Here is a 19,960-nt window from a genome sequence, read left to right as displayed (position 1 = left end):
AACTTGAGGAGACGGGTGAAGTGGAGGGACGTATAAACCCCTGGCGCAGGGACTTGGTGACGTATTTTTCCATAGCCTCCATTTCAGCCTGTGACAGGGGATACACATGACTCCTGGGAGGCACAGCGTCTACCCGGAGGTTTATCGCGCAATCCCCCGCCCGATGAAGTGGTAACTTGGTCGCCTGCGTTTTGTAAAACGCATGCGCCAAATCAAGGTATTCGGGGGGGAATGCGCACAGTTGAGGTACTGTCTGGACTTTCCACTGTGGTTGCACCAACGGAAACACCGATACACCTACCCTGACACTCTCGCGACCACCCCGTGAGAACTTTCTGCGGCCATAAGAATCTGGGGTTGTGGAGTGCTAACCAAGGGATACCTAGTACCACAGGGAAAGCAGGAGACTCAATAATAAATAACGTGACTTGCTCGCAATGAGTCTCATGGGTAACCATGGTGATTGGTGCGGTAACTTCCCTAACAAACCCGGACCCTAATGGTCGACTGTCAAGTGCTCTGATTGGGAGTGGAATGGATAGGGGAACCAATGAAATGCCTAGACTGTGTGAGAATGCCCTGTCCATAAAGTTCCCTGCTGCGCCTGTATCGACTAGCGCCTTACACTGTGGAACTACAATGTGATCAGGAAAGTGGATGGGTAGGGAACAGTGCGCAGCAGAGGGCTCGGAACATGTGTGGGTGTTCGCCTCCAGACACAAAAGAACGCTGACGATGTCGTGCAGTTAAAAACATAATTTAGCAGAAGCAGAGATGGCAGTGTACATTTAGAATACATGTTATGGTTAAAAAGTATCTAAATTGAGTATTTACCAAGGATTCGAAAATGTTTGCTAGGGAAATGGGGCAATAATTATTTCAGTCACACAGGTCACCACCTTTGTGAAGGGGTATATGTGCTGCCTGCCAGACCCTGGGAATGATACCAGAAGTAATCGTAAGGTTACAAACATGTGTTAAAGATTCTGCAATCAGAGCAGCAGAAAGCTACCGCAAGAAGGGATCATGCAAATCTGCCCCGGTAGATTGTTTTTACATCAATCTTCAGCAAGGCATCTAGCACATCACAAGTAGAAAGTTGTTGAAATGTAAACAAAGATTCACCAGAAGTTGACTGATCCTCCATCAAGCCAACCGGGGGCTGGGAGAGGGAGGAGCCATCTATTGACAGACCAGGGTCAGCTAACCAACATTTCTTTCAAATTAAAATTGTGCTGATATAAAATCATGATTAAAAGCATCCCTTATCTAATTTTTCCCAGTAATGATGCCAGAGTCTGACTCAATTTGCTTGGGCAGGGAAGGGTGGGGATTCCCACACTTCATTGCATTAACAGTTTTCAAAAATTTTGACGAATCACTAACAGTCAGAAATAGAACTTAGAAAGTAGCTAGATTTAGCTTTCTTAATTGAGGAAGTACATTTATTTCTCAATTGTCTGAAAAGCTGCCAATTGGCTAACGAGTCTGTTTTTCATGCCTTTGCCCAGGCATGATTTCTCATCATAATGAGATCTGAAAGTTCTATAGAGAACCATGGATTAGCTATATTTGTAACTCTAAGGCGTTTAAAGGGGGCGTTTGTGTCACGCTCTGGCTCCGGGACTGTGTAGTTTGAGCCAGGGTGTATTCATTTGGTTGTGTTTGGTTTTGGTTGTAGTGTCTTGTCTCGTCATGTGACTCCCAATCGGAGGTAACGAGTGTCAGCTGTCGGCTCGTTATCTCTGATTGGGAGCCATATTTAAACTGTCAGTGTTCACCTTAGGGTTGTGGGTTTTTGTTCCATGTTTCAGTCTGTGTACTGAGGACTTCACTATCCGTCATTGTTTATTGTTTTCTCGTTCGTGCTCTTTAACTTTAATAAAGTCATGTTCGCTACAAACGCTGCGCTTTGGTCCACTCCTTCCGTAGACGGTCGTGACAGAAAAACCCACCAAAAAAGGACCAAGCAGCGTGTCCAGGAGCAAGGAGACTGGACATGGGAGGAAGTGCCGGGTAAGGAGATCGAGAGGCTGGCGATGGCCCAGGTGGGCAAATCGTGGTCCTGGGAGGACATGCTCGGGGGCAAGGGACCTTGGGGGAGGATCAAGGCCCTGGCGAGAGAGGAGCAACGGCGTCAGCAGGGCCATCGTCGGAGGGACGAGAGGCAACCCCAAAAAGTTTTTTGGGGGGGGCACATGGCTTGGGCGGCTGGGCAGCAGGAGGCTGCCACAGGGAGACGTGGAGAGAAGGCTACCGGATTACGGGAGCCATTGGCGAGTAGAGGGAGGGAAGTAGTTGAGGCACGGCGTGAGAGACTGAGGTGTGTTACCAGTCCGGTCCGGCCCGTTCCTGATCCTCGGTTAAGGCCAGTGGTGTGTGTTCCCAGTACGGACCGGCCTGTTCCTACTCCACGCACCAAGCCCACGGGGTGCGTCGTCAGCCCAGCCCGGCCTGTTCCTGCTCTACGCACAAAGCCTACGGGGTGCGTCGCCAGCCCAGCCCGGCCTGTTCCTGCTCAACGCACAAAGCCTACGGTGTGCGTCGCCAGCCCAGCCCGGCCTGTTCCTGCTCAACGCACTAAACCTACGGTGTGCGTCGCCAGCCCAGCCCGGCCTGTTCCTGCTCCACGCACTAAACCTACGGTGTGCGTCGCCAGCCCAGCCCGGCCTGTTCCTGCCACCCGCACCAAGTCTACGGTGCGCGTCGCCAGCCCGACCCGGCCTGTTCCTGCCACTCGCACCAAACCTACGGTGCGCGTCGCCAGCCCGGTCCGGCCTGTTCCTGCTCCACGCACAAAGCCTACGGTGTGCGTCGACAGCCCTGTCCGGCCTGTTCCTGCTCCACGTACCAGACCTACGGTGTGCGTCGCCAGCCCAGCCCGGCCTGTTCCTGCTCCACGCACTAAACCTACGGTGTGCGTCGCCAGCCCAGCCCGGCCTGTTCCTGCTCCACGCACTAAACCTACGGTGTGCGTCGCCAGCCCGACCCGGCCTGTTCCTGCCACTCGCAACAAACCTACGGTGCGCGTCGCCAGCCCGGTCCGGCCTGTTCCTGCCACCCGCACCAAGTCTACGGTGCGCGTCGCCAGCCCGACCCAGCCTGTTCCTGCCACTCGTTCCAAACCTACGGTGCGCGTCGCCAGCCCGGTCCGGCCTGTTCCGCCACTCGCACCAAGCCAAGGGTGCGAGTCGTCAGCCTGGTCCAGCCCGTTCCTGCTACTCGCACCAAGCCAGGGATGCGAGTCTTCAGCCTGGTGAGGCCTGTTCCGGCTCCACGCACCAGGCAAAGGGTGCGTATCGTCTGCCAGTTCCGGTCCATTCCTACCTCACGCGCCAAGCCAGGGGTGCGCGTCGGAGGTCCTGATCCAGCAAGCTGGGTCAGATCGGACCGGGGGCACTACGGGGGGAGTGAAGTGGGGTGGTGGTCAAGCCCGGAGCCGGAGCCGCCTCCGAGGAGCAACACCCACCCAGCCCTCCCCTATTTTGGGGTGTAGGCGCGGTCGGAGTCCGCGCCTTTAGGGGGGGGTACTGTCACGCTCTGGCTCCGGGACTGTGTAGTTTGAGCCAGGGTGTATTCATTTGGTTGTGTTGGGTATAGGGTGTGTTCATTTGGTTGTGTTTGGTTTTGGTTGTAGTGTCTTGTCTCGTCATGTGACTCCCAATCGGAGGTAACGAGTGTCAGCTGTCGGCTCGTTATCTCTGATTGGGAGCCATATTTAAACTGTCAGTGTTCACCTTAGGGTTGTGGGTTTTTGTTCCATGTTTCAGTCTGTGTACTGAGGACTTCACTATCCGTCATTGTTTATTGTTTTCTCGTTCGTGCTCTTTAACTTTAATAAAGTCATGTTCGCTACAAACGCTGCGCTTTGGTCCACTCCTTCCGTAGACGGTCGTGACAGTTTGTCTGCCAGATATATAAAAATAGATTAGAAAAGATCAAGCCCCAATTCAGGGTCAGGCATGCAGCTGATGGAGGAAAGGTATGAAAAATGCATATCCTCAAAGTTTGTCTGTTTGGTATTTCTAATACATGCAATAGGACAGTGATTACTGATGTCATTAGCAAAGACACCATTCGATACGTACTTGTGGGGGCTATTTGTCAAAATCAGGTCAATCAGCGAGGAATTTGCTGAGTTTCTTACATTAATTCATGTGAGTTTGGAGATAAACTGAGTCAAGTTAAAATCAAGACAGTCGCGAGCGCGCAGCCTTGGGTACGTACATCCTCCCCGATGGACCTCCGCCCGGATCGGGCTCCCGCCGTAGTGCTGCTCTGACCAGCCTATCGATTCCCCACGAAACTGGTGCAGCAATCAGGGCGTTGGGGACAATGGGGTTGTCCCTCTCCACCAGGTCCAAAGGGTCGAAACTATTTGGATGCAAACCCTTGTAAAGCTTGGCCCTCTCCCAGAAGTGGTCCAAATTGTCAACGAACTCCAAATCCAAGGTGGAACAGTAGGATTTAAGCCAGCAGTGTAGACCGAGGAGACGACTAAAGCGATGAACTCCGCGGCCTATTTTTGGTACAGGCCCGGAAATGAGATGATCTACAGTTCAAAAGTTTGGGGTCACTTAGAAATGTCCTTGTTTTCTAAAGAAAAGCTTTTTTTGTTGTCCATTAAAATAACATCAAATTGATCAGAAATACAGTGTAGACATTGTTAATGTTGTAAATGGCTATTGTAGCTGGAAATGGCTGATTTTTTATGGAACATCTACAGAGGCATACAAATGCCTATTATCAGCAACCATCAGTCCTGTGTTCCAATGGCACATTGTGTTTGCTAATCCAAGTTTATCATTTTAAAAGGCTAATTGATCATTAGTAAACCCTTTTGCAATTATGTTAGCACAGCTGAAAACGGTTGTGCTGATTAAAGAAGCAATAAAACTGGCCTTCTTGAGACTAGTTGAGTATCTGGAGCATCAGCAATTGTGGGTTCGATTACAGGCTCAAAATGGCCAGTCAACAGTGAAGAGGCGACTCCGGAATGCTGACCCTCTAGGCAGAGTTGCAAAACTGGTGCAGGAATCAGGGCGTTGGGGACAATGGGGTTGTCCCTCTCCACCAGGTCCAAAGGGTCGAACTGCCTGGAGAGCACGTCAGGCTTGTTGTTCTTCGACCCCGGACGGTATGAGACGGTGAACCGGAACCTGGTGAAGAACAACGCCCACCTGGCCTGGCGCGAGTTGAGCCTCTTGGCCCACTGAATGTAGGCTAAGTTCTTATGGTCCGTCCATACGACAAATGGATGGGCAGCCCCCTCTAGCCAATGCCTCCACTCCCCTAGGGCGAGCTTGACCGCTAGCAACTCACGGTTCCCCACGTCGTAATTCCGCTCCGCCGGGGACAGCCGACGGGAGATAAACGAGCAGGGGTGAGTCTTACCATCCGTGAGGAACCGCTGGGACAGGATTGCTTCCACCGCAACGTCTGAAGCATCCACCTCCACAATGAACGGCTGGGACGGATCAGGATGCCCTAGGACCGGGGCTGATGTAAAGCGCCGCTTAAGCGCATCAAATGCGTTCCCTGCTTCCGGGGTCCAGGCGAAGGAGCGCACACTCGTCTGGGTGAGGGCTGTCAGGGGAGCAGCTGGGGAGCTAAAATTGTGAATAAATCGTCTATAAAAATGTGTAAACACAAAATATCGCTGTAGTTGCTTGAGGGATGAGGGCTGGGGCTAATCCAGTACCGCGCTGACCTTGGCTGGGTCAACTGAGACTGCTCTTCTCTGTGTCACGGAGACTCTCCGCACTGCTAAAGCTAACTCTCTCTCCTCTGCTCTTGTCCTTCTAGACCTGTCTGCTGCCTTTGATACTGTGAACCATCAGATCCTCCTCGCCACCCTCTCCGAGATGGGCATCTCCGGCGCGGCTCACTCCTGGATTGCGTCCTACCTGACCGGTCGCTCCTACCAAGTGGCGTGGCGGGAAGCTGTCTCCGCACCACGTGCTCTCACCACTGGTGTCCCCCAGGGATCGGTTCTGGGCCCTCTCCTTTTCTCCCTATACACCAAGTCACTTGGCTCTGTCATATCCTCACATGGTCTCTCCTATCATTGCTACGCTGACGATACACAACTAATCTTCTCCTTTCCCCCTTCTGATAACCAGGTGGCGAATCGCATCTCTGCATGTCTGGCAGACATATCAGTATGGATGACGGATCACCACCTCAAGCTGAACCCTGGCAAGACGGAGCTGCTCTTCCTCCCGGGGAAGGACTGCCCGTTCCATGATCTCGCCATCACGGTTGACAACTCCGCTGTGTCCTCCTCCCAGAGTGCGAAGAGCCTAGGCGTGACCCTGGACAACACCCTGTCGTTCTCCGCCAACATCAAGGCGGTGACCCGCTCCTGCAGGTTCATGCTCTACAACATTCGGAGAGTGCGACCCTGCCTTACACAGGAAGCGGCGCAGGTCCTGGTCCAGGCACTTGTCATCTCCCGTCTGGACTACTGCAACTCGCTGTTGGCTGGGCTCCCTGCCTGTGCCATTAAACCCCTACAACTCATCCAGAATGCCGCAGCCCGTCTGGTGTTCAACCTTCCCAAGTTCTCTCACGTCACCCCCCTCCTCCGCACACTCCACTGGCTTCCAGTTGAAGCTCGCATCCGCTACAAGACCATGGTGCTTGCCTATGGAGCAGTGAGGGGAACGGCACCTCTGTACCTTCAGGCTCTGATCAGTCCCTACACCCAAACGAGGACATTGCGTTCATCCACCTCTGGCCTGCTGGCTCCCCTTCCTCTGCGGAAGCATAGCTCCCGCTCAGCCCAGTCAAAACTGTTCGCTGCTCTGGCACCCCAATGGTGGAACAAGCTCCCTCACGACGCCAGGACAGCGGAGTCACTCACCACCTTCCGGAGACATTTGAAACCCCACCTCTTTAAGGAATACCTGGGATAGGATAAAGTATTCCTTCTAACCCCCCCCCCCCCCCAAATTGTAAAGTGGTTATCCCACTGGCTATAGGGTGAACGCACCAATTTGTGAGTCGCTCTGGCTAAGAGCGTCTGCTAAATGACGTTAATGTGCCCTTGAGCAAGGCACTTAACCCTAATTGCTCCTGTAAGTCGCTCTGGTTAAGAGCGTCTGCTAAATGACTAAAATGTAAATGTAATGGGTCTATCCGTAGGTCCCCCTGGGTGACGATGAACCCCAGGAAGGAGACTGTCTCTGTGTGGAACACGCACTTCTCCACCTTGACGTAGAGCTGGTGACGGAGAAGGCGTTGGAGGACCTGCCGAACGTGCTGCTGGTGTTCACTCATGTCCTTTGAGAATATTAGGATGTCATCCAAATACACAAAGACGCTGTAGTCGAGGAGGTCCCGGAGAACGTCATTGACCAATGCCTGGAACACCGCAGGTGCGTTGGCTAGACCGAAAGGCATGACTTGAAACCCAAACATTCAAACTTTTTGGGAATAGTGACACTTAGGGAACATGATGCTACAAGAGTCAATTTGACATATATAGTCCCCCCCCCCTTTTTTTTCAGTCTATCACACCTGAAAATGTTGTAATCAGCCATTTCAATGTCCTTATCCATACTCTAGCAATTTATCCAGGTCTCTGTGAGAACCAGAATGTCAGGGTTTGTGTCATGCATCCAGACATCCATATGGTCCATCTTTGACATCAAGCTTCGCACGTTTCTGTGCAACCATCCACGCCCTCTATGTGCTTTGAAAACAGCAGGGGTATCCATATACTGTAGGTATTTAAAATAATAGCACTGGGTGAGCTGACAGCAGGCCTCTCATTTTGGCTAACAGCAACAGAGTTCAACTTTATGGGTATAAGATTACTACTGACAATACCCCTGGGAACATGGAAATCTATAGCAGTACGATGATAATACTGTGAAATAGTGGTAATGGGAAGAATTGAACCCACAATTGCTGATGCTCCAGATACTCAACTAGTCTCAAGAAGGCCAGTTTTATTGCTTCTTTAATCAGCACAACAGTTTTCAGCTGTGCTTACATAATTGCAAAAGGGTTTTCTAATGATCAATTAGCCTTTTAAAATGATAAACTTGGATTAGCAAACACAACGTGCCATTGGAACACAGGACTGATGGTTGCTGATAATGGGCTTCTGTAAGCCTATGTCAATATTCCATTTAAAAATCAGCCAAAAAATATAATTTCTTTTGAAAACAAGGACATTTCTAAGTGACCCCAAACTTTTGAATGGTAGTGTACATTGTATTTTAATCTCTGTTTCACCTCCTCCCACCCTCACACCATCTTTGTCCTCTATTCTCATTGCTTATAGCAAGCTGGGAGTCTGGGGAAAGGAATATCAACAGAGTAGCAATTGATAGTTCAATGTTTGAGTATCTGTAGATAATCTATTGGGTACTATCCAAATAAAGTGTAACCGAATATCATTCCAGCATCAACATAAGGTGCTGACTTGGATAAACCTGAATCGATAAGAATGGAACTTACACACTATAAAGGTTTCTCAAAAAAAGTTACTGTTATTTTAACTGTGTAAGAGCCTCAGCCTATACAATCAAAATTGCTAATCAGGCTTTCAGGTGAGATGGAAAAAAACTACGAAACTGATTGAATAGTGTGAGTGTTTGTTTATGTTCAGCATGAGTCCTCATCTGAACCTTAGCAGAGGAGGATAGTCTTGTTTGGATTGTATAATACACTAAGAAATTGCACCCATTTCTTTGCCATTCAAGCATGTACTTTCAGAGAGAAAACCAAATCAAGATAATAGCCCATTTTGTCCCCGCTGGCAGCCCCAAGTCTTTTGACGGCTTGTTTATATAAAGATTAATTATTTGTTATGTATTCATGAGATTCATAAGATCCAATAAAATATGGTGAACCATCTCTGTGCCAAAGGAGTAATCCCCAACTGTTCAATTCTCTGTAATCCAGCTTCAATGAGGTTGATTTCCCTCCCTGATGCTGTTTCCCCTGAGTGGCCACAGATGTTACGTAACACTACAGCGTGCATGCAGTGGCCATCCCTGGTCCTTTGATGATGGCTCACTTTGCAGAGTACAGAGCTGGCACACGTTTAGCAGTGCCTGGTAGGCTGCTGTCAACAAGGGAAACTTCCAAAGAGGAAAGAAATACGGTATTTTCCTCTTTCTCGTAATAAAATGAAAGCAAAAAAGGCCACCGATAATGACACTCTTTTTTCACTTCTTTGATGTAATGTGTGTAAGCATTGTTCTTTTAATAACACCATAGGACTAGGACGCTGTTACACCAGCTACCATTGGTGCTAGTCTGAGCCAGCCAATCCACATGTTTTGTGTGGTATACATCAAAAGCACACTGCACTTAGAGAGAGTTGTCCTTTCCATCCTAGGGCACCTATCCATATTACATTCCCTTTGCTTTTGAAAAAGAACAGCAACATTGGATACACAAAAGCTTAGCAGAGGTAGTTTGCATTCTGACTCTGGATTAGTACTGTGAGTGCAAATAACTTGTGTTGCGATCAATAATTGTATCACATGGACAGAAATTTGAAATAGGAAGTAGTGCCATTCGGTTCATGCCAATTCTTCAGGAATATTTGTATTATAATACCGTAAGCCACAACGTTTCGCCGGTTTTCTTCATTTTAGGCACGAAAGAAGCACATCATCCAGTGACATGCCACTTTATGTTCTGCTTTGCTTGTATTTTTGTTTATTTTCCAATTTTTTGTGTTTTCAGAATGTTTGTAATCCGGAGCAACCATGATGTCACAATGCATATGATGTTGGCATTTGTAGGCCTGAAATCCAGAACCTGTTTTGTGCTGACATTCCACTCCTCTGCAGGTGATTGTCTGTGGTCTATTGCATCAGATGTTCTGGGTAGGGCTGCGGTGGACATGGACGGTGTCATTGCCAAATAGTCTGGCTTTTCTGCAATCTTAACATTCAAAATGCAGCTGGACTTTGTGCACGATCACTGATTGGTTGATAAACATAACATCAATAATTCCATGAAAATCATTGCACCAAATGTCGTAGTTTCAGTCTCCTAACTACCCTTACACCTCTGAAGACTAGCTACTTCCATGCCAGTCGGAAGAACTTTGCTGTTTTATGTCTGAACACTCAAAACGCTTGTTTCTCCACCAACTGTTGGTGGCGAACCATTGGGTGTTAAAAACACTCGGTGGAAACTAGAGATCCTGACTGCCAATGTGTCGAGGCTGAGACATGCCATGTACTGTAGTTCTCCTGACACTCACACCTCACCATTGTTACGGCCCCCCTCCCCCCCACCCTACACTAATATAGCTAATTTTGTCACCAAATCAAAGAAAGGTCAAGTGTTTACTATATAAACATGCTTTTACTTGTCAAAAAATAAGAACAAGTGTTCAAAAGTAAAATTATAAATACAACATCTCTAATGAAATAAACAATTGTAGATAGTGCACAACAAGACATAAGTAAAAAATGTAACATTCCCAAACCCCCTTCCAAAAAAGAAGTAACGAAATAACAAAGCAAAAAAACATAACTGTAAGCTCTTAATGGTGCAATACACATTTATCAAAAAATACATGATATCAACACATTTATTAAAAAAAACACGATATCAAGACATTTATAAAAAAAACACGATATCAAGACATTTATCAAAAAAGTACACGATATCAAGATATTTATTAAAAAAACACGATATCAAGACATTTATTTTAAAAAACACGATACCAAGACATTTATTAAAAAATACAATAAGGAGTAAAGAGTAGTAAAAAGAAGAGGGTAATGTTCTGTGTGTGTATATATGTAAGGGTGGGTGAGTGAGTGGGAGTCGGTGCAAAAAGTATCTTGAGAAACAGGTGTGAAGAGTCAGTGAAAACATTTTTTTTACATATGTATTCAGACCCTTTACTCAGTACTTTGTCGAAGCACCTTTGGCGGCCTAAAGTCTTCTTGGGTATGATAATACAAGCTTAGCACACCTGTACAGTTGAGGTCGGAAGTTTGCATACACATTAAAACTCGCTTTTCAACCACTCCACACATTTCTTGTTAACAAACCATAGTCGGTTAGGACATCTACTTTGTGCATGACAAAAGCAATTTTTCCAACAATTGTTTACAGACAGGTTCTTTCACTTATAATTCACTGTATCACAATTCCAGTGGGTCAGAAGTTTACATACACTAAGTTGACTGTGCCTTTAAACAGCTTGGAAAATTCCAGAAAATGATGTCATGGCTTTAGAAGCTTCTGATAGGCTAATTGACATCATTTGAGTCAATTGGAGGTGTACCTGTGGATGTATTTCAATGCCTACCTTCAAACTCAGTGCCTCTTTGCTTGACATCATAGGAAAATGAAAAGAAATCAGCCAAGACCTCAGAAAAAGAATTGTAGACCTCCACAAGTCTGGTTCCAAATGCCTGAAGGTACCACGTTCATCTGTACAAACAATAATACGCAAGTATAAACACTATGGGACCACACAACCGTCATTCCGCTCAGGAAGGAGACGCGTTCTGTCTCCTAGAGATGAACATACTTTGGTGTGAAAAGTGAAAATCAATCCCAGAACAACAGCAAAGAACCTTGTGAAGATGCTGGAGAAAACAGTACAACAGTAAAACAAGTCCTATATCGACATAACCTGAAAGGCTGCACAGCAAGGAAGAAGCCACTGCTCCAAAACCGCCATAAAAAAGCCAGACTACGGTTTGCAACTGCACATGGGGACAAAGATCATACTTTTTGGAGGAATGTCCTCTGGTCTGATGAAACAAAAATTGAACTGTTTGGCCATAATGACCATCGTTATGTTTGGAGGAAAAAGGGGGTCGCTTGCAAGCCGAAGAACACCATCTCAACCGTGAAGCATGGGGGTGGCAGCATCATGCTGTGGGGGTACTTTGCTGCAGGAGGGACTGGTGCACTTCACAAAATAGATGGCATCATGAGGAAGGAAAATTATGTGGATATATTGAAGCAACATCTCAAGACATCAGTCAGGAAGTTAAAGCTTGGTCGCAAATGGGTCTTCCAAATGGACAATGACCCCAAGCATACTTCCAAAGTTGTGGCAAAATGGCTTAAGGACAACAAGGTCAAGGTATTGGAGTGGCCATCACAAAGCCCTGACCTCAATCTTATAGAACATTTGTGGGCAGAACTGAAAATGCTTGTGCAAGCAAGGAGGCCTACCAACCTGACTCAATTACACCAGCTCTGTCAGGAGGAATGGGCCAAAATTCACCCAACTTATTGTGGGAAGCTTGTGGAAGTCTACCCGAAATGTTTGACCTAAGTTAAACAATTTAAAGGCAATGCTACCAAATACTAATTGTGTGTATGTAAACTTCTGACCCACTGAGAATGTGATGAAATAAATAAAAGCTTAAATAAATCATTCTCTCTACTATTATTCTGACATTTCATATTCTTAAAATAAAGTTACTAGGATTACACGTAAGGAATTGTGAAAAACTGAGTTTAAATGTATTTGGCTAAGGTGTATGTAAACTTCTGACTTCAGCTGTATTCGGGGAGTTTCTCCCATTCTTCTCTGCAGATCCTCTCAAGCTCTGTCAGGTTGGATGGGGAGCGTCGCTGCACAGCTATTTTCAGGTCTCTCCAGAAATGTTCGATCGGGTTCAAGTCCGAGCTCTGGCTGGGCCACTCAAGGACATTCAAAGACTTGTCCTGAAGCCACTCCTGTGTTGTCTTGGCTCTGTGCTTAGGGTCATTGTCCTGTTGGAAGATGAACCTTTGCCACAGTTTGAGGTCCTGAGCACTCTGTAGCAGGTTTTCATCAAGGATCTCTCTGTAGTTTGCTCCGTTCATCTTTCCCTCGATCCTGACAGTTCCTGCTGCTGAAAAACATCCCACAGCAATGTTGCCTCCACCATGCTTTACCATATGGATGGTGCCAGGTTTCCTCCAGACATGAGGCTTGGCATTCAGGCCAAAGAGTTCAATCTTGGTTTTCTCAGACCAGAGAATCTTGTTTCTCATGGTCTGAGAGTCCTTTACGGGCATTTTGGCAAACTCCAAGCGGGCTGTCATGTGCCTTTTACTGAGGAGTGGCTTCCGTCTGGCCACCATAAATGCCTGATTGGTGGAGTCCTGCAGAGATGGTTGTCCTCCTGGTAGGTTCTCCCATCTCCACAGAGGAACTCTGGAGCTCTGTCAGAGTGACCATCGGGTTCTTGGTCACCTTCCTGACCAAGGCCCTTCTCCCCCGATTGCTCAGTTTGGCCGGGCGGCCAGCTCTAGCAAGAGTCTTGGTGGTTCCAAACTTCTTCCATTTAAGAATGATGGAGGCCACTGTGTTCTTGGGCACCTTCAATGCTGAATACATTTTTTGGTACCCTTCCGAAGAGCTTTGCTTCGACACAATTCTTTCTCGGAGCTCTACGGACAATTCCTTCGACCTCATGGCTTGGTTTTTGCTCTGACATGCACTGTCAACTGTGGGACCTTATATAGACAGGTGTGTGCCTTTCCAAATCATGTCCAATCAATTGGATTGACCACAGTTGGACTCCAATCAAGTTGTAGAAACATCTCAAGGATGATAAATGGAAACAGGATGCACCTGAGCTCAATTTCGAGTCTCATAACAAAGGGTCTGAATTCTCATGTAAATAAGGTATTTCAGTTTTTTATTTTAAATACATTTGCAACAATTTCTAAAAACTTGTTTTTGCTCTGTCATTATGGGGTATTGTGTGTAGATTGATGAGGAAAACATTGTATTTAATCAATTTTGGAATAAGGCTGTAACGTAACAAAATGTGGAAAAAGTCAAGAGGTCTGAATACTTTCTGAATGCACTGTATTTAGCTGACCGCCGGTAGAAAACACCCCCAAAGAAGTGGTATGGCAAAGTTTTCAAATCGCGATTGGTCATTTTCAACCGTCTCACCTCACTTCTGTTTTTTTTCTTTTGATTGGATTATTTACCTTTCAATCGCTACGCCTTCCCTTCTATTCCCATGCATTTAATTGGCTGATGAGTTCATGCCGGTGTTTCATGAAACTACACTTCATGTACCATCAAAACAGAAACTGTGATATTTAGTTTATTGTATATTTCACTTGCTTTGGCAATGTAAACATTTGTTTCCCATGCAAATAAAGCCCCTTGCTATTGAATTGATACAAGTGCGTCGCTACCAATGAATGTATATGGTATATGGTCGCTCCAGTTCATATACAAGTAGACCAGACCCAGCTGCTATTGCATTGTGGTCTATAGACGTGTTGGTTGTTTTGCAACAAAACCGAGGTCTGAGCAACTATGGAGCAAAACAGACGGTGTTGGCTTAGATTGTTGACAACATGTAAGCTATATTTTGTCTCCAATGATTATTGAACATAAATACATTGTTACAGTTGTTGGTTAGTTAGCTAGAACATTTTAGCCACATTAACATTAACATGAAATTAGTAAAAACAACTCAAAACAACACATGGTATAAATAACAAGATGAAACGAACTGAAACGAGCCACTTACGATTCTCCACATGGCAGTTTCTTGTCATTCTTGCTAGCAATCTGGCCATCCAGAATCACATCAACACATCCTGCCTAACATATTATTTATTGACGATTGGCTATAAAAATAGTTTTAGTGTCACTATCATGTCAAAGCGCAAGGCAGATTATCTCAAACCCAGGACTTGGCCCATGAAAGAGTGTGGCCACAGCCACATACTTTAGGGAAAGACAGCATACTTTGAACATCATTTCATAAAACTAAATTCTATGATAAATTCACTCATCAATGGACAGTTGAACGGCAAGACACAGCCACCTTTCCTGAGGAATTGCCATTACAGCAAGAACAGACTCAGGAGTTATTTTGTCAGGATGAACATGGTACGTGTGTGTTTATTATTACTGAATTATTTGTGTCTCCTCTGTAAAAGCATTCATATTCTTGTCCCCCAGTAGCCTATTCTCCAACTAATTTACAGTGAGCTCAGACATTATTTGCCTGCCCCCTAAACAGCTGTTTGTCATAGCAAGTGAAGATAGTAATGATCTGTATAGTGTCTTCACATGAATGTATCCAAACAAGGATCTCACCATTGTACAGCTGAATGAACAACATATGATAAGCTAGACATGCTGGGAGAGGTTACAAGCACTGAACAAAGCAGAAGTTTTCACTCATCATGTGTACTTGCAAAGGGGTTTGTCACTGACAGACAGACAGGGCCTACCACACATTCAAACAGATGCAGAGCTAACGCCAAGCATAGTAACACAGTTGTTCTCTTGTGACATGAAAACACACACATTTCTCATGTCATGGCTTGTGTCAATTGGTTCCAGAAACATCCAAATTAATATAATTTCAAGCTGCCTGTTGAGGTTTGGGGCAAAGCATAGGGATCTGTATCAGAGGCACAGTTTATTCCAGTTCCGAGAATTATGAAGTGCATATTGCCAGTTTAAAGTGTAGTTTGTCAGGACTACAGACCAGTAACTGTGGTAGTACCAGTTTCCTCTGTAGCTCAGCTGGTAGAGCACGGCGCTTGTAACGCCAAGGTAGTGGGTTCGATCCCCGGGACCACCCATACACAAAAAAATGTATGCACGCATGACTGTAAGTCGCTTTGGATAAAAGCGTCTGCTAAATGGCATATTATTATTATTATTCAAGCAGGGCTGCTTTTTAGGCATTAGGCTACTTGGAGGTGAAGCTATGAGAACTCAAAAGGCCTAGCATTGGGAATTTGAGAGCAAAACTATACCATTTATTTCTTAAATTGTACCGACAAAAAAGTTTGATTATTCATCATTGTGTTTCTTTTATAAAGTAAAAGTTTGATATGGAACTGTGCATTGTACTGTGAAACTGCTTGAGGTGTTAAAATCCCATTTGTCAACCGGCGTTTTTTAGCTTGGCCTTTAATCAATGATGCCTTTGTGATTTATGTTCTTTGATAACATTTGATCTCTTTAATTGCTGTGCTTGTTTTTTCATTTGATTGTTTTAAGTGTGCTTCTATTTTAAATGCTTGAATTAAAGGGGGGGGGGTGAGTACAATAGACAAGTTGTTCCAGAGCATACTAATCAAGACTGGTCAAGCTCTATTTTTATTCTGACTTCTCAATACTGAGCTTCTACTTCTTATCATGAAAGATATTCTGACTTACAGTACATTTACACACTTGGAAACAGGCCATTTTACGCAGTGAATATGTGTCTCGAAAATAGAGACAATTGTGATTCAAGGATAACTGTGAGGGTTATCGAATCTGGATCAAATCCTCTATTCTCCAATTGTCTTACGTCAGATTGCGTGATTATTCCGCCAGCACTGATATCTCGTACCTCGCAAATAGTAATCGGATAGATGAAAAGTAGTTTGGCTACAATGTGCTGTCTAACATTCAATATATTACCAAGGTAACATCGTCTGCTGAACCCGATTTCTGCCTCAAAACAGTCGGAATTAATCTAAGCTAAAACAATAAATCTGTCATTAATGTTGAAGTTTTTTTGGTGAGGAAGTCTCAGTCACACCATTTTACATCTAGGTAAGGACTTATGTGGTTTATAGAGCAGTATTTCTGAAGTTTGACAATGGGCACGAAAGCTAGCATAAATCTGTCCAACATTAGTTTGCTAGCTGAGCCAGTCACTGAAACGATGCTGCTAACCAACCAGCTACCTACTTAGTCCTGCTTCCAACAAAAGCAAGTTAGCAAGCTACTGTAGTAGTGTTAATGCTAACATTATTATTACTTTTCATGAAGCAGCTGATCAGCCGTGATTCATTGCAGTAGCCTCCCGAGTCAGCTGCTGTGCTCGGCTGACCCAATGATACAAAGTAACGTTAGCAATCTACGGAATGATTTCGGATAACAGTCCCTCTTAATTTTGGGGCTGCATGTCCACAACTTCAGGGTAATTTAAACAGGCTAAGCAAGCTTTTTATGTCAGTAAAGATAGAGCTAGCTAGCTAACTATGTCAGTAAGATAGCTACAACAGTTAGCTAAGCATCTGATCAAGTCACTGCACTGGCAACCAACGTCCTTGCACATAATCTTTGCAGAAGATAGCCATGCACTGCTTTGTTTTCATTTTCTTGCAATTGCAAGTTATTATATGTAATAATTTATCTAGTTATTCTGCCTATTTCATGGGGAGTCATACGATAGCGCAGTGATATCATACATTAGGAATTATGTTTTTCATTTTTGAATGGTGGATGCTCGGGAATATTAAAATTGTAATATGAGTTCCATGACCTACAAGATAGGTTGGTTGAAGGATGAGCGTCACTTAGGAGTGATGCCACCTGTTGGACGACAATGCTATTCTCCTCGCTCATTAATTATATAATCTTTATATTGGAAGATTGCCGAAAGGCTAGTCTGTTTGGCATAGAGTGGAATGATAGCAGAAACAAATTGGTACCCAGGCTAGGCCTTTGTAGGCCAATTTGTAAACTGTATGTCACGCCCTGGCTCTGGGGACACTTGTATGTTGAGCCAGGGTGTGAGTTTCCTTTGGGTATTCTAGTTTTGTATATCTATGTTGGCCAGGGTGGCTCCCAATCAGAGACGGCTGTAGCTCGTTGTCTCTGATTGGGAGTCATACTTAGGTAGCCGTTAGGCATTCATTGGGTGTGGTTTCTTGTTCCGTGTTGGTTTGTGTATGTAACCAGGGACGTCACGTTTTCGTTTTGTTGTTTTGTTCGTGTGATCATTATATAAATAAATATGTTCGCATTCAACGCTGCGCCTTGGTCCTCCTCTCTTCCCGACGAGCGTGACACTGTAGAATGACTACATTTCCCAAAATTATATCTGCTTCCATTCCATTATGTGATGTCATGTAAATGCATCATAATGGATGCATCATAATACAATGACTAAACTATTGCTTTCCAAAACAGGTGTTGGAGGTATAATGTGTCCACTCCCAAATAAACAACTGCATCTCATTGCATATAGCTGCTCTGTTTTACCCTCTAATCCGTACTAAAGCAAGGTTCAAATAAGCACTAGGCTTAAAATATAGGCATCAAACGTGAGCTGGTAGATTAGTCAGCCCACACTGGGGAGGGGGAAATTGGACATTGCATTTCCAAGAAAAGGAAATGCCATGATCCCACAGGAAATATGGGAGTTTTTTCAATGCTCCGGAGTTGAGAGCATCAACTGCATATCCAGACACCAAAAAGCTGAACAGAGATACATATTTTTGAGGAGGGAATTACATTGAATCAAATGATTAATTACCAATGATTTACCGCCCATAAGGGCAGGTGCCACTAGTAACAATATACTTCTCTATACTATACTTGTCATGCCCTGGCTCGGGGACTCTGTTATGTTGAGCTGGGGTGTGTAGTTTCTATGTGTTTGTGTTCTAGGTTCTTTATCTAGCTCATGTGTTTCTGTGTTGGCCGGGGTGGTTCTCAATCAGAGGCAACGAGTGTCAGCTGTTGCTTGTTGTCTCTGATTGGGAACCATACTTAGGCAGCCTGTTTTCCACAGTGTTTTGTGGTATCTTGTTCCGTGTAAGGTTTGTGTTTGTTAACCTTGGACTTCACGTATCGTTTATTGTTTTTGTTCGTAGTGTACTTAATAAATAAGAATGTACTTTTATCACGCTGCGCCTTGGTCTACTCCGTTCGACGATCGTGACAATACTACACTTCACCTCACTCAGCAGATGGTTTTATCCAGAGGGACGTACAGTACAGTAAATGCATACACTTTTAGCATGTTTACGTGATCCGCGCTGGAGTGGAACCACAACCTTGGCGTTGTTAGCGCCACACACATACCAACTGATCCACACAGAACAATTGTGAATCAGTGGGTGCCCCAAGTGCTAATGGTGCTAGTTATGTTGCTGTACTCACTTGCCCTCTGAGCCGTAGCTGTTCATGCTGTCTTCAATGGACTCGTGGCTGGCCTGGCGTACAGTGCGGCTGGGCATCTCTACAGCCAGTCCTGTCTCAGTGCTCCTCTGGATCCCCTTTAGCCTCCTACCCTCAGCATCTATAATTCACACAGGGAATAGACATGTTTGGTAAACACAGTTAACACTTTACTGGCTAACTCTAGAGGTCGTGTTGATCTCTAGAGAATTAGGTATATCTGCATTAAGTTATTTTGCGATGGGACAAGAATAGCCCTCACAGCGGCCGGCTGCTACAGAGCCTGGACTCGAACCAGGATCTCTAGTGGCACAGCTAGCACCGCGATGCAGAGCCTTAGACCACTGCGCCACTCGGGAGGCCCACTAGATAAATATTCGAACCTCTCTGGATTACAACCAAATTATGATATTACGTATTGGATCACTAAAAAATACAACTTTTTCATTACCGTGTAGTTTACCAATAGAATTGTCTGATGGTGATGTGGATATACTTGGTATACATATCCCGAAATAAATAAATGATCTCACTCCAATACATTTTAATAGAAAGTTAGCAAAAATATAAGATATTGCTACCATGGAAAGGTAAATACCTGTCTATTTGTGGAAAAAATCGCCCTGATTAACTAATTAGTAATATGCCTATTTACCTATTTGCTTATGGTCTTGCCTACTTCTAGCGAACAGTTTTTTAAATTATATGAGAACATTTTCTTCCATTTTATTTGGAACGGCAAGCCAGACAAAATTAAATGGGCCTATTTATATAATGAATATGAATTTGGAGGGCAGAAATTATTAAATATTAAAGCATTAGACCTCTCACTAAAGGCTTCAGTCATACAAAAGTTATACTTAAATCTGAACTGGTTCTCTAGCAAATGAGTAAGAATGTCTCACCCTATGTTCAAGAATAGCCTTTTCCCCTTTATTCAGATTACAACCTCTCACTTTCAGTTATTTGAAAAGGAAATAATCTCCCAAATATCACTATTTCTTAAACAAGCCATAGAAAGTTGGTTGCAATTTCAATTTCATCAACCAGAAACGACAGAACAAATAATACAAC

The 19,960-nt window shown here is 44.9% G+C and overlaps 1 protein-coding gene across 1 annotated transcript in view; it reads right to left on the bottom strand.

Annotated features, from left to right (window-relative positions):
• The window catches only part of LOC311133514 (regulating synaptic membrane exocytosis protein 4-like), a gene marked incomplete at both ends in the record, with an annotated part of 59,733 nt that overhangs the window by 14,876 nt on the left and 24,897 nt on the right, over positions 1-19,960 (bottom strand). The window contains one exon of the mRNA XM_084167018.1: positions 18,869-19,007. Coding sequence (XP_084023144.1) covers positions 18,869-19,007 — 139 coding nt within the window. The remainder of the gene's footprint in view (positions 1-18,868; positions 19,008-19,960) is intronic.

Source organism: Coregonus lavaretus, assembly GCF_964263955.1.
Source record: "Coregonus lavaretus genome assembly, chromosome: 8".
Lineage (NCBI taxonomy): Eukaryota > Metazoa > Chordata > Actinopteri > Salmoniformes > Salmonidae > Coregonus > Coregonus lavaretus.
The sequence above is the reverse complement of the archived record's forward strand: the minus strand, read 5'-3'. Positions and strand labels throughout refer to the sequence as shown.